This window comes from Microtus pennsylvanicus, chromosome 1 (assembly GCF_037038515.1).
Source record: "Microtus pennsylvanicus isolate mMicPen1 chromosome 1, mMicPen1.hap1, whole genome shotgun sequence".
NCBI classification, from domain to species: Eukaryota; Metazoa; Chordata; class Mammalia; order Rodentia; family Cricetidae; genus Microtus; species Microtus pennsylvanicus.
The window spans coordinates 153,490,000-153,505,812 of NC_134579.1; the positions used below are offsets into that span (position 1 = coordinate 153,490,000).

The 15,813-nt window shown below is 44.3% G+C and overlaps 1 protein-coding gene across 1 annotated transcript in view; it reads left to right on the forward strand.

Annotated features, from left to right (window-relative positions):
- Positions 1-838: 838 nt before the first annotated feature.
- LOC142842457 (cationic amino acid transporter 3-like) overlaps positions 839-15,813 on the forward strand; it is a 28,912-nt gene continuing 13,937 nt past the window's right edge. The window contains exon 1 of the mRNA XM_075959171.1: positions 839-1,094. Within this exon, the coding sequence (XP_075815286.1) occupies positions 1,064-1,094 (31 nt within the window). The 5' untranslated portion in view covers positions 839-1,063. The remainder of the gene's footprint in view (positions 1,095-15,813) is intronic.

Here is a 15,813-nt window from a genome sequence, read left to right on the forward strand (position 1 = left end):
GGAATTGAACTCAGGACCTCTGGAAGAGCAGTCAGTGCTCTTAACCTCTGAGCCATCTCTCCAGCCCTCAAAGTATCTTTTTAAGCATATAATATGAAGGACAAAACTAAGTATCAATACCAGAAAAAGGGATGTATAAGAAAAAAATCACATAAGCCTTGCAGAATAGCATCCATAGTGTAAGCAAAAAGGTTATAAAATTCCTGGGTTGTGATTTTGTCTGTAATTATATAACTTTCAAATTTATTGATTTATTTATTAATCAAATGAACGTACCTTGTTTTGGGTCTTCAGGATACTGTTGTATGTGCAATAATCTCTATTGGCCAGCAGGTGTCGCAGTTGCAGGTACATGACTGGCAGTGGCAAGGCAGATTCCAGTTCCTGAATTACCTGAGACTTAGTTACTAAATTTGGTTAATGAGTTAAGAGCAACACATTCGTATATGGAGAATTGAGTTGGCCAGAATATCAATGAACCCCAAACTTGCTGGCAGGCGGGAGCCGTGAACAGGGTGTAGATGCGCTGGCCAGCAGGCAGGACACAGCAGGGATCGCGATGAAAGGGGCCTGGGCACCAGCTGGAGAGGCTGTAGCAGCCCGAGTGCAGGCCCCTGGCAGGGCAGGTAGTAGAGGAAAAGCGCACGCGTAGGCTGGCGAGTCACCTCGAGCAGGGATAACTGCTCCACTCCACGTGATTTGTGCTCCACTCGGCTCCACCCATGCTGGGGACCAGAAGTAAAGGATCCTGATAAAATAATCCCACACTAGCTCAGAATGGAGTATAATAAGGGTTCTTTATTTAGACTCACAGATCAACAGTCCTCTGCACAGCGGGGAACAGGAACCGAATCCAGCATCCAAGAGAAGCTGCACAGGTTTCTATATCCGTTTCATAGTACATGTGGCCACACCCAGAGTGAGCCAGTATCTTAAACACCATTGGCTCAAGGAGTTCCCACAGCACTGGAGAGATGGCTCAGCGCTTAAGATTACTGGCTCTTCTTCCAGAGGACCTGAGTTCAATTCCAAGCAACCATATGATAACCTACAACCATCTATAATGGAATCTGATACCCTCTTCTGGTATGGAGGTAAACACGCAGACAGAGCACTGATACTTTAGAAAGAATGCATACATGAATAAATTAAAGATATAATAGTAAAATTAAAAAGATAAAAGGGGAAAATTGTACTGGCAATAAAGTTAAAGACTTGTTGAGAGACCTGTTGGTAGCCAGAGGACCCTGGTTCAGTTCTCAGTACCACCAAGATGGTATCTCACAACCTTCTGTAACTCTAATTTCAGGGGATTTAAAGCCCACTTTTGACCTCTGTGGGCACCCTGTATACATGTGGTGCACAGACATCCATGCAGGTAAAACACTCAAACATGTAAAATAAATTTTATTTCTTCCGAGACAGGGTTTCTCTGTAGTTTGGGAGCCTGTTCTAGACTAGCTCTTGTAGACCAGGCTGGCCTCGAACTCACAGAGATCTGCCTGCCTCTGCCTCCCAAGGGCTGGGATTAAAGGCGTGTACCACCAACGCCCGAAATCTTCTTCCTCTTCCTCTTCTTCTTCTTCTTCTTTTTAAAGGAGAGATCCTTGTTCAGAATGTATCAGCTACTGCCCTTCCTTGTTGAAATCCTAACAGCAACTTTTATTTTTACAAATTACATTTATTTGGTTTTTTTGTTTATTTATTTGTGTGGGTGTGTGGGGGCATGTCTATGTTTTTATGTGTGTGTGTGTGTTTAGGGTATGTGCAGTGATGTCTATGAGGAGTTTTATAGTGGCATTTCAATTGTATTTTCATAAATAAAGGCCGCCTGAAGATCTGAGAGCAAAACGGTCCCACTGGTCAGCCTTACAGACCAGGGTATGGTGACACACACCTTTAATCCCAGTAGCCACCCTAGCTGCCATAGAAATCAGGTGGTGCATGCCTTTAATCTCAGTGGTATCTGCCTTTGATCCTAGCCCTAGAGAGGAATAGGAGACGTGGCGAAACAACTCTCAGGAACAGTCTCCTTCTGAGATTCCTGGAAGCAGGATCGCCATTTCAGTCGAGGTAAGAACCAGTGGTTGGCTCTTTTGCTTTTCGGATCTTTAGGTTGAACCCCAATTTCTGACCCTGTGCTTTTATTAACTGCGCTTCAGAGTTCAGAGGATAACTTATAAGAGTTGGTCCTTTTCAGTTCTCTTTTAGGTTTGTTGGTTTTATTTCATTTGTGCGTGTATGCACACTGAGAGGGCTTGGTGCTCATAGAGGGCGGAAGAAAGCGTTGGATCCCCTGGAACTGGAGTTACGAATGGAGTGATTGTGGACCATGTGGGTATTGGGAATCGAACCCCAGTCCTCTGCAATAAGTGCTGTTAATCTGTGAGCCTTCCCTCTAGCCCTGGGAGTTGGCTCTTTCCTGCTATCCTGAAGGTCCTGGGAAACCAAACGGAAGGACAGACGTCCTGACTTCTTGCCTAGACTGATAAATGTAACTCTTACCCCCACAAAAGAAGCTTTGTTTAGCAAGAGAAGCTTAATTTCTTTTTGTTTTTCATGACAGGGTTTCTTTATGTAGCCCTGGCTGTCCTGGAACTCAGTCTGTAGAGCAACCTGCCTTGAACTCAGCAATCCATCTGCCTCTGTCTCCCAAATGCTGGGATTAAAGGTGTGCACCACTGCTTCCCAGCTCAGAAACTGTTAGTTTTATATCAGCGGGGTGATATGTGCCTGCAAATCCTAGTATTGGGAAATGGAGGCGGGAGGATCAGGAGTTCAGGGTTGTCTTAATCTGCATATTGTGTTTGAGGCCATCAGGAAACCCTGTCATTTTTCTTTTTCTTTTCTTTTCTTTTTCTTTTTGAGATAGGGTCTCTGTGTAACAACCTTGTCTGTCCTACCTAGAACTCACTTTGTAGACCAGGCTGTCCACAAACTCTTCACCTCTCAAGTGCTGGGATTAAAGGTGTGTGCCACCACCACCCGGCTAGGAAACCCTGTCTTAAGAAAGAAATGAAAGAAAGAGCCTGGTGGTGGTGGTACACACCTTTAATCCCAGCACTCAGGAGGTAGAGGCAGGTGAGTTTGAGGCCAACCTGGTCTACAGAGTGAATTCATGGATAGCCAAGGCTACACAGAGAAACTTTGTCTTAAAAACAGAACAGAACGCCTAAAATTCAATGAAAATGACCACATAGCATATCTAAATTTATGGGACACAATGAAAGCAGTGTTAAGAGGCAAGTTCATAGCGCTAAATGCCTACATAAAGAAGCTGGAAAAAATCCCACACTAGTGAATTAATAGAACATTTGAAAACTTTAGAACAAAAAGAAGCAAACTCACCTAAGACAACTAGACAGCAGGAAATTATCAAATTGAGAGCTGAAATCAACAAAATAGAAACAAAGAAAACAATACAAAGAATCAATGAGACAAGGAGTTGGTTCTTAAAATCAACAAAATAGACAAACCTTTATCCAAACTAACCAAAAGGCAGAGAGAGAAAATCCAAATTAAACGAAATCAAAAATGAAAAAAGGGACATAACAACAGACACAGAGGAAATACAAAGAATCATCAGGTCATATTTTGAAAATCTGTACTACACAAAATTGGAAAACTTAAAGGAAAGGGACAACTTTCTGGATAAATATCACCAAAATTAAATCAAGATCAGATAAGCAAATTAAACAGACCTATAACTGTCTCCCAACCAAGAAAAGCCCAGGACCAGATGGTTTCAGCTCAGAATTCTATAAGACATTCAAAGAGGAACCAATACTGGGCTGGAGAGATGGCTCAGTGGCTGCTCTTCCAGAGGTCCTGAGTTCAATTCCCAGCAACCACATGGTGGCTCACAACCATCTGTAATGAGATCTGGCGCCCTCCTCTGGTGTGCGGGCATACATGGAAGTAGAATGTTGTATATGTAATAAATAAATCTTTAAAAAAGATTGTAATTTAATAACAAATAAATAAATAAAGTAATTGATAATTAAATTGTGAGTTAAAAAAGAGGAACTAATACCAATACTCCTCAAATTATTCCACACAATAGAAACAGAGGGAATATTGCCAAAGTTTTTTGATGATGCTACAATTACTCTGCTACCCAAACCACAGAAAGACAATTCTAAGAAAGAGAATTAGAGACCAATCTCACTCATGAACGTTGATGCAAAAATACTAAATAAAGTACTAACAAATCCAAGAACACATGAGAACCATCATCCACCATGACCAAGTCGGCTTCATCCTACAGATGCAGGGATGGTTCAACATACGAAAATCTGTCAACGTAATCCACCATATAATCAGGCTGAAAAATAAAAACCATATGATCATCTCATTAGATGCCGAAAAAGCATTTGTCCAAATACAACATCCCTTCATGATAAAGGTCTTGAAGAGAACAGGGATGCAAGGAACATACATAAACATAATTAAGGCAGTATACAGCAAGCCAACAGCCAATATCAAACTAAATGGAGAGAAACACTCAGCGATTCCACTGAAGTCAGGAACAAGACAAGCTTGTCCATTCTCTCAATATCTATTCAATATAGTTCTTGAGGTCTTAGCTACAGCAATAAGACACCAAGGGAGATCAAGGGGATACAAATTGGAAAAGAAGAAGTCAGACTCTCACTGTTTGCTGATGATATGATAGTTTACATAAGTGATCCCAAAAATTCTACCAAGGAACTTCTACAACTCATAAACACTTTCAGCAATATATCAGGATACAAGATTAACTCAAAAAAAATCAGTAGCTCTCCTGTACACAGATGATAAAAGGTCTAGGGAAGAAATCAGAGAATCAACGCCCTTCACAATAGCCACAAATAACATAAAATATCTCGGAGTAACTATCAAAACAAGTGGAAGACTTGTATGACAAGAACTTTAAATCTTTGAAGAAAGAAATTGAAGAAGACACCAGAAAGTGGAAAGGCCTCCCATGCCCTTGGGTACTCAGAATTAATATAGTAAAAACAGCAATCTTACCAAAAGTAATCTACAGATTCAAAATCCCAGAAAAATTCCTCAAAGACCTCGAAAGAATGGTACTCAACTTCATTTGGAAAAGCAAAATACCGGAACAGCCAAAATAATCCTGTACAATAAAAGAACTTACGAAGGCATCACAATCCCTGACTTCAAACTCTGCTACAGAGCTACAGTACTGAAAACAACCTGGTATTGGCATAAGAACAGACAGGACGACCAATGGAACTGAGTAGAAGACCTGGATATCAATCCACACATCTTTGAACACCTTATACTTGATAAAGAAGCAAAAAATATTAAATGGAAAAAAGAAAGCATATTTAACAAGTGGTGCTGGCATAACTGGCTATCAACATGTAGAAAAATGAAAATAGACCCATATCTATCACCATGTACAAAACTCAAGTCCAGGCCGGGCGGTGGTGGCACATGCCTTTAATCCCAGCACTTGGGAGGCAGAGGCAGGCAGATCTCTGTGAGTTCGAGACCAGCCTGGTCTACAAGAGCTAGTTCCAGGACAGGCTCCAAAACCACAGAGAAACCCTGTCTCGAAAAACCAAAAAAAAAAAAAAAACAAAAAAAACAAAAAAACCCCTCAAGTCCAAATGGATCAAAGACCTCAACATAAAGCCAGCCACACTGAAACTTATAGACAACAAAGTGCAAAGTACACTTGAACGCATTGGCACAGGGAAACACTTCCTAAATAGAACCCCAGCAGCACAGGCACTGAGAGAAACAATAAATGGGACCTCCTGAAACTGAAAAGCTTCTGTAAAGCAAAGGACACAGTCAACAAGACAAAATGACAGCCTACAGAATGAAAAAAGATTTTCACTAACCCCACATCAGAAGTCTGATCTCCAAAATATACAAAGAACTCAAGAAATAAGACACCAAAAGATCACATAATCCAATAAAAAAAATGGAGTACAAACCTAAACAGAGAACTCTTAACAGAGGAATCTAAAATGGCTGAAAGACACTTAAGGAAATGGTCAACATCCTTAGTCATCAGAGAAATGCAAATCAAAACAACTCTGAGATTGTATCTTACACCTATAAGAATGGCTAAGATCAAAAACACTGATGACAACTTATGCTGGAGAGGTTGTGGGGAAATGAGAACACTTCTGCATTGCTGGTGGGAATGCAAGCTGGTATAACCCCTTTGGATGTCAGTGTGGCGATTTCTCAGAACATTCAGAAACAACCTTCCTCAAGACCCAGTAATACAACGTTTTGGGTATATATCCAAAGGATGCTCAATCATGCCACAAAGACATGTGCTCAACTATGTTTGTAGCAGCTTTGTTTGTCATAGCCAGAACCTGGAAACAACCTAAATGCCCCTCGACTGAAGAATGGATAAGAAAACTGATACATTTACACAATGGAGTACTACACAGGAGAAAAAAATGACAGCTTGGATTTTGCAGGAAAATGGATGGAGCTAGAAAACATTATTTTGAGTGAGGTAACCCAGACACAGACAATTATCACATGTACTCACTATTAGGTGGTTTTTAAACATAAAGCAAAGAAAGCCAGCCTACAAACCACAATCCCAGAGAACTTAGACAACAATGAGGACACTAAGAGAGACTACATAGATCTAATCTACATGGAAAGTAGAAAGTATAAAAAGGCAAGATCTCCTGAGTAAATTGGGAGCATGGGGACCTTGAGGGAGGTCTGTAGGGGGTAGGGGAGAGGCAGGGAGGGGAGCAGAGAAAAATGTAGAGCTCAATAAATATCAGTTCAAAAAACAAAACAAAACAAAAAGAACAGAACAAAGCAAAGCAAAAAACAAAACAAAACAAAAAAAGAGGGAAGGAAAGAAAGGGAGAGAGAGGGAAGGAGGAAGACAGGGCTGGAGGGCTGGATAGTGGTTTACTCCTCAAGAGCTCTCACTGCTCTGATGGAGAAGCTTGGCTCAGTTCCTACAACCATCTGTTAACTCAAGTTCTTGAGGATCTGACACAGACTTCATGTGGTGCAAAGATATCAACTCATACTGGATCACTCATATGCATAAAAACAAAAGCAAAATCAGAGCCAAGTGGTTAGTTTCAGCACTTGGGCAGAGCCGGGCAGATCTCTATGAGTTTGAGGCCAGCCTGATCGACAAAGCAAGATCCAGGGCTGTCAGGGCTACACAGAGAAACACTATCTTGTAAAACCAAACAACAACAACAACAACACAAACCACACAAAATCAAGGTCTGGGGAGAGATGGTTCATGGGGTAGAGTGGCTTGCTAACAAACCCAAGGACTTAGTGTGCTATCTGGAACACAAAAAGTAGAAGGAGAGAACAGATTCCTGCAAATTTTGACTTACGTATGGACTGTTGGATGCATGAACTATCCCCAAGGATAACTGTAAAAAAAAGGAATAAACAAACAAAAACCATGATCAAAACCCCCAAACAAACAACAACAAAAAGCCAAGCAGAAACAAAAACTGGGGAGACTTAATTCTTTTTTTCTGGTGTTGAACGAATATCAAGACCCTCAAGCTCACCCAGGTGTGGTATAGCCTAGTGTTAGACCATTGTACAGCACTTTATTTGCTTTTCCTTCCTTCCTTCCTTCCTTCCTTCCTTCCTTCCTTCCTTCCTTCCTTCCTTCCTTCCTTCCTTCCTTCCTTCCTTCCTTCCTTCCTTCCTTCCTTCCTTCCTTCCTTCCTTCCTTCCTTCCTTCCTTCCTTCCTTCCTTCCTTCCTTCCTTCCTTCCTTCCTTCCTTCCTTCTTGTTTTTTTTTAGTATTTATTATGTATACAGTGTTCTGTCTGCATGTATGCCTGCAGGCCAGAAGAGGGCGCCAGATCTCATTACAGGTGGTGGTGAGTAACCATGTTGTTGCTGGAAATTGAACTCAGGAACTCTGGAAGAGCTCTTAACTGCTGAGAGTCATCTCTCCAGCCTCCTCCTCCTCCTCCTCCTCCTCCTCCTCCTCCTCCTCCTCCTCCTCCTCCTCCTCCTCCTCCTCCTCCTCCTCCTCCTCCTCCTCCTCCTCCTCCTCCTCCTCCTCCTCCTCCTCCTCCTCCTCCTCCTCTTTCTTCTTTCTCCCTCTCCCCTTCTTCTTCTTCTTCTCTTTTTTAAATTTTGAGGCAAGGTCCAGCTGTCGTGGAACTCACTATATAGACCAGGCTGGCCTTGAACTCACAGTGCCTTGAATTCTCGAGTGCTGGGATTAAAGGTGTGAGCCACCACTGCCCAGCTAAAATATTATTTATTTTATGTATATGGTGCTCTATCTGGAGGTCTACCTGCATGCCAGAAGTGGGCATCAAATCCCATTATAGATGGCTGTAAGTCACCATGTAATTGCTGGAAATTGAACTCATGACCTCTGGAAGAGCTGCCAATGATCTTAACCACTGAGTCATCTCTCCAGCACCCCCTCATTTTTTTTAAAGTTAACAGTTTTATTCATTATGCATGCATGCATGTGTGGGTGCGGGCATGCATATGTGGGTGCAGGCATGTGTGGGTGCAGGCATGTGTGGGTGCAGGCATGCATGTGTGGGTGCAGGCATGCATGTGTGGGTGCGGGCATGCATGTGTGGGTGCAGGCATGCATGTGTGGGTGCAGGTATGCATGTGTGGGTGCAGGCATGCATGTGTGGGTGCAGGCATGCATGTGTGGGTGCAGGCATGTGTGGGTGCAGGCATGCATGTGTGGGTGCAGGCATGTGTGGGTGCAGGCATGCATGTGTGGGTGCAGGCATGTGTGGTTGCAGGCATGCATGTGTGGGTGCGGGCGTGCATGTGTGGGTGCAGGCATGTGTGGGTGCAGGCATGCATGTGTGGGTGCGGGCATGCATGTGTGGGTGCAGGCATGTGTGGGTGCAGGCATGCATGTGTGGGTGCGGGCATGCGTGTGTGGGTGCGGGCATGCGTGTGTGGGTGCAGGCATGCATGTGTGGGTGCAGGCATGCATGTGTGGGTGCAGGCATGCGTGTGTCGGTGCGGGCATGTGTGGGTGCAGGCATGCATGTGTGGGTGCAGGCATGCATGTGTGGGTGCAGGCATGCATGTGTGGGTGCAGGCATGTGTGGGTGCAGGCATGCATGTGTGGGTGCAGGCATGTGTGGGTGCCGGCATGCATGTGTGGGTGCGGGCATGCATGTGTGGGTGCGGGCATGCGTGTGTGGGTGCAGGCATGCATGTGTGGGTGCAGGCATGTGTGGGTGCAGGCATGCATGTGTGGGTGCGGGCATGCATGTGTGGGTGCAGGCATGTGTGGGTGCGGGCATGCATGTGTGGGTGCGGGCATGCATGTGTGGGTGCGGGCATGCATGTGTGGGTGCGGGCATGCATGTGTTGGTCAAAGGCCAGCTCGTAGGAGTTGGCTTTCTCTTTCCTCCATGTGGAACCTGTGTAGAGAACTCTCACCCGCAGGCTTGACAACAGGCCCCATTACCTTATGAGTTATCTCGCTGTTCTTATGTTGCTGAATTATTTAGTTTTTAATATTTTTACTTTTTTGGTTTTTCAAGACAAGGTTTCTCTGTGTGACTTTGGAGCCTGTCCTGGATCTAGTTCTTGTAGACCAGTCTGGCCTCGAACTCACGGAGCTCCACCTGCCTCTGGGATTAAAGGCGTGCGCCACCATCACACGGCTGTGTTGTCATTTTTGTTTTGTGAGCGTGGGTGTTTTGCATGCATAGATGTCTGTGCAACGTGTGCATGCAGTGCCCAAGAAGGTTAGAAGAAGGTGTACTATCCCCTAACACTCAAGTTACAGATGGTTGTGAGTTTTCTGATGTTGATCCTGGGAATGGGAACTTGGGTTCCCTGGAAGAGAGGCCTGTGCTCTTAACCACTTACTCATTTCTCCAGCCTGTATTTGTTTATTTTATGATTTATTTTTATTATTTGAAATTCTCTCTATGTGTATGTATGTGCATGTAAGTGCAAGTGGCCTCAGAGGGTAGAAATATCAGATCCCCCAGAGCTGGGGTTACAGGTGGTTGGGAGCTGCCTCATGTTGGTGCTGGGAAAATCAGATCAGTTCTTCCAGAAGAATGGTAAGCGCTCTTAACCAATGAGCCATCTCTCCGGCCTATTTATTAATTTGTTATTATTATTATTATGATGATGATGTCTCACCCAGTGTAGTGGTGCATTCCTTTAATCCCAGCAGAGGCAGGTGGATCTCTGTGAGGCCAGGTGGATCTCTGTGAGGCCAGGTGGATCTCTGTGAGGCCAGGTGGATCTCTGTGAGGCCAGGTGGATCTCTGTGAGGCCAGGTGGATCTCTGTGAGGCCAGGTGGATCTCTGTGAGGCCAGGTGGATCTCTGTGAGGCCAGGTGGATCTCTGTGAGGCCAGGTGGATCTCTGTGAGGCCAGGTGGATCTCTGTGAGGCCAGGTGGATCTCTGTGAGGCCAGCCTGGTTTACAGAGTGCCAGGAAAGTCAGAGCTACGTAGTGAGACATTGTCTCAAAAACAAAAACAAACCACCACCACCAACAAAAACCCCAGAGAGAGAGAGAGAGAGAGAGAGAGAGAGAGAGAGAGAGAGAGAGAGAGGAGACAGAGAGAGGAAGAGGAGGAGAGAGACAGGTCTTACTATGTACCCCTGGCAGGTCTGGACCTATAGGCCAGGCTAGTCTCAAACTCACAGAAATCTACCAGCCTCAGCTTTCAAATTGATAACTTGAAGACATGTATTTTTGTTTTTTGTTTTTCTGAGACAGGATTTCTCTGTGTAGCCCTGGCGGTAGACCAGGGTGGTCTTGAACTCACAAAGATTGGCCTCCCTCTGCACCTTAAATGCTGGGATTAAAGGTATATACCACCATGCCTGGTTTGTAGTTTTTTTTTTAATTTATTATTTTAAATTATATGAATGATATAAAATTATATATTTTTTCTTTTTTTCCATTTATTTATTTATTAAAGATTTCTGTCTCTTCCCTGCCACCGCCTCCCATTTCCCCCCCCTCCCCCAATCAAGTCCCCCTCCCTCGTCAGCCCAAAGAGCTATCAGGGTTCCCTGCCCTGTGGGAAGTCCAAGGACTACCCACCTCCATCCAGGTCTAGTAAGGTGAGCATCCAAACTGCCTAGGCTCCCACAAAGCCAGTATGTGCAGTAGGATCAAAAACCCCTTGCCATTGTTCTTGAGTTCTCAGTAGTCCTCATTGTCTGCTATGTTCAGTGAGTCCGGTTTTATCCCATGCTTATTCAGACCCAGTCCATCTGGCCTTGGTGAGTTCCCGATAGAACATCCCCATTGTCTCAGTGTGTGGGTGCACCCCTCGCGTTCCTGAGTTCCATGCTCGTGCTCTCTCTCCTTCTGCTCCTGATTTGGACCTTGAGATTTCAGTCCTGTGTTCCAATGTGGGTCTCTGTCTCTGTCTCCTTTCATCGCCTGATGAAGGTTAATATTCAGGAGGATGCCTACATGTTTTTCTTTGGGTTCTCCTTATTTAGCTTCTCTAGGATCACTAATTATAGGCTCAATGTCCTTTGTTTATGGCTAGAAACCAAATATGAGTGAGTACATCCCATGTTCCTCTTTTTGGGTCTGGCTTACCTCACTCAGGATAGTGTTTTCTATTTCCATCCATTTGTATGCAAAATTCAAGAAGTCCTTGTTTTTTTACTGCTGAGTAGTACTCTAATATGTATACATTCCATACTTTCTTCATCCATTCTTCCATTGAAGGGCATCTAGGTTGTTTCCAGGTTCTGGCTATTACAAACAATGCTGCTATGAACATAGTTGAGCATATACTTTTGTTGTATGATAAGGCCTCTCTTGGGTATATTCCCAAGAGTGGTATTGCTGGGTCCAGGGGTAGGTTGATCCCGAATTTCCTGAGAAACCGCCACACTGCTTTCCAAAGTGGTTGCACAAGTTTGCATTCCCACCAGCAATGGATGAGTGTACCCCTTTCTCCACAACCTCTCCAGCAAAGGCTATCATTGGTGTTTTTTATTTTAGCCATTCTGACAGGTGTAAGATGGTATCTTAAAGTTGTCTTGATTTGCATTTCCCTGATCACTAAGGAAGTTGAGCATGACCTTAAGTGTCTTTTGGCCATTTGAATTTCTTCTGTGGAGAATTCTCTGTTCAGCTCAGTGCCCCATTTTATAATTGGATTGATTAGCCTTTTACGGTCTAGTTTCTTGAGTTCTTTATATATTTTGGAGATCAGACCGTTGTCAGTTGCGGGGTTGGTGAAGATCTTCTCCCAGTAAGTAGGTTGCCTTTGTGTCTTAGTGACAGTGTCCTTTGCTTTACAATAAAATTATATTTTAAATTACATGAATGTGCTTGAGTATGTGCCCACGAATACAGGTGCCCAAAGAAGCCTGAGGTGTCAGATCGCCTGGAGTGACAGGCCTTTTCAAGTGGCCAGGTAAGAATGCTGGAAACAGAGCCTCTTGTTCTTTGGGAGAGTAGCGACCATCACTGAGCCATCCCTCTATATCTGTATTGTTATCATTTTAACCATAATTTTAAAAGGATCAAGGCACTTTTAATCCCAGCACTGGAAGCATAGGCCAAGAGACTCCTGTGAGTTCGAAGCCAGCCTGGTCTACAAAGTGAGACCCTCCCTCAAAAACAAACCACATCTCCAGAACTAGGAAAAAGGCTGTGCTTGCTTTAGGAGGGATGATCCCTGTCCCTCCCTGCCTATCCCCACCCTACCTACCAGGCACTTTCCAGCAGCTATTTGAATGCCATAACTCCCACCTGCTGCCTCAAAGATCCTTCAGCTTCTGCTCCACACAGGTCCTGAAGTCAGCCTCAGGGAGAGATTCAAAGCTCCAGGTTTTCAGTCAGTGGCTCTGGTAAGTCTGTGAGGACTTTCTTGGAAGAGTGTTCCACACAGTTTTGTTGTGGGTGGAAATGTGAGTGGCAAGGAGTTTGAGAATTGTATGATACGGGGCGGGGGAGCTTTTATTGTGTATGAGTGTGTATAAATGTGGGCACGTGAGTCCTGTGGTGTACAACCTGCAGGGCTGAGATTTGAACTCACATTGTCAGGCATGGTGACAAGTGTCTTTACTATTGATCCATCCCGCTGGTGTCCATATGGGGCTTTTTGTGTTTTCTTTTCTTTCTTTCTTTTTCTTTTTTTTGAAACAGGGTCTCACTATGTAGCCCTGTCTGGCCTGGAACTCTCCTTGTAAACCAGGCTGCCTTGCTAGCAGCAGGTCAACCTGGCCTCCAACTTGTGGCGATCTTCCTGTTGGCATCCCAGTATGCACTACATGCTCCCCCCACCCCCCATTTATTTTTGGCTTTTGTGGGCAGTTTTGGCTTTATTTCATCCCCCCGGGTGGGGGGGGTGCAAAACTGGAGATTCTCTTTTTTAAGGTGAGTTACAGAACGTCTGGCCCAAGTTTGGGAGGAAGGAATGTTGACTGAGAGGCACTTAGGAATCCAAACAAACAAGCCTTTCTGGTTATGCTTGCAGTTCTCAGCTTTTCTCCCCTAGGATCCAGGAGCACAAGGTTAAAAGGGCTTTTGAAAGCAGTGTCTTGGAGGCAGACAGGGAGGTAAAGAGATACTTAACCAGGTACTGGGGGAATGGCAGCCCCAGTTCTTTCCCCACTGAGTTCAAGGACCCTCCCAGGTGGCATCCTACCCTTCATTTGCTTTCTCTGCATCCTTTAAAGAAATTTAATTCAACTGGACAGTGGTGGTGCACACCTTTAATCCCTGCTGAATTGAATCAGGTCTTCCAGAAGAACAGCAAATGCTTTTAACCACTGACCCATCTCCCCAGCCTATTTTTCCTTCCTTTCCTTTTCCTTTCCTTTCCTTTCCTTTCCTTTCCTTTCCTTTCCTTTCCTTTCCTTTCCTTTCCTTTCCTTTCCTTTCCTTTCCTTTCCTTTCCTTTCCTTTCCTTCCCTTCCCTTCCCTTCCCTTCCCTTCCCTTCCCTTTCTCCCTCCCCCTTCCCCTTCTCCCCCTTCCTTCCTTCCTTCCTTCCTTCCTTCCTTCCTTCCTTCCTTCCTTCCTTCCTTCCTTCCTAGACAGGGTCTAATCCAGTGTGAGGCAGAGACAGAGGCAGGAGGATTAATGTGATTTCAAGGCTAGCCTGATCTGCAAAGCAAGTTCCAGAACAGCCAGGACCCTGTCTTAGAAAACAGACAAACAAACCGAATCCATTCACTTACTTATTTTTTTTAATTAATTTATTATTTATACAGTATTCTGTCTGTGTGTACGCCTTCAGGCCGCAAGAGGGCACCAGACCTTATTGCAGATGGTTGTGAGCCACCATATGGTTGCTGGGAATTGAACTCAGGACCTTTGGAAGAACAGGAAATGCTCTTAACCACTGAGCCATCTCTCCAGCCCTCACTTACTTATTTTTATTTCTTTTGGTTTTATTAAGGCAGGGTCTCAAGTGGGAAACTCATTTTGCAGGCCCATTTTGGGATTTTTTTCCCCCTCAGTCTCCTGAGTGCTGGGATTTGGGATTACAGGCTTGAAGCACTATACCTGGCTAAATGCTTTTTATTTATTTTAACTTATCAGTTTTCTCAAGGCAGGGTCTCAGTCTGTAGCCCAGGCTGACTTCAAACTCCTTTATGTCAGTCTCCTGAGTTCTGGGATTTCACCCCAAAGCCTCCACACTAGGCTCAACATGTCCTTTATAACAAACCAGTCTCAGTTCTAGGGATTTATCTCAGTGGACAGAGTGCTTGGCTACCATGGAAACCCTAGGTTTCATTTCTAATACTGCTTAAACCTGGTGAGACATCCTAAACCTATACGTATTACTAACAATAGGAAAGGGAAGGCAGGAGGATCACGTGTTCAAGCCATTTTTACCTAGTGAGTTTGAACCTAATCTCAGAGACATGAGATTCTGTCTCGTAAGTTATATGAATGAAATAATCAAGCTGGGCATGGCATAGCGGTGCACACTTTTAATCCCAGTGCTTGGGAGGGAGAGGCACAAGGGTCTTTGTGAGTTTGAGGCCAGCCTGGTATACATAGTGAGTTTCAGGACAGCCAGGGCTACACAGTGAGACTCTGTCTCTAAAAACCAAATCCAAAACAAACCCAGAAGTAATTGATGTAAGAATAGATTTTTCCATAGCTGGGAAGTAGTGGTGCATGCCTTTAATCTCAGCTCTGATGGCAGAGGGAGATGGATCTCTGTGGATTTGAAGTCAGCCTGGTTTACAAGAGATAGTTTTAGGACAGCTACGGCTGTTACATAGAGAAAACTTGTCCTGAGAAATCAAAAAAACCAAACCAAACCAAAACAAATAGTATTTCCTTGAGTTCTGTGATACAATTTAGGTCTTAAATAAAATTTGGGAACTGGGGCTCTAGGACCCCAATGTGTAGCTGATAAGTCAGACGTTCCTGAGGCTTGGGATTGCAGGTAAGTCTAAAGTGGGCCAGTTTTTGGAGTTGGAACCCTCATTTTATGGATCCACTGTTAACTCCAGATAGTGTCAGATTGGACTTGATACATGGGTATTTAGCTGGCATCTGCCATTTTGGGGCAACAAGGTATGATGGACAGTTTGATGTCAACTTGACACAAGTTAAAATCATCTTAGAGGGGGATCCTCAATTAAGAAAATGCCTCTAAACTAGGAGGTGGTGTCACATACCTTTAACTCCAGCACTCGGGAAGCAGAGGCGTATGGATCTCTGTGAGTTTGGGGCCAGCCTGGTCTACAGAGTGAGTTCCAGAGAAACCCTATCTCCAAAAACAAAAACAAAACAAAACAAAACAAATGTAAGTGGGCTAAATTGCTGGGCACCGGTGGCCTTTAATCCCAGCACTTGAGAGGCAGAAGTAGAGG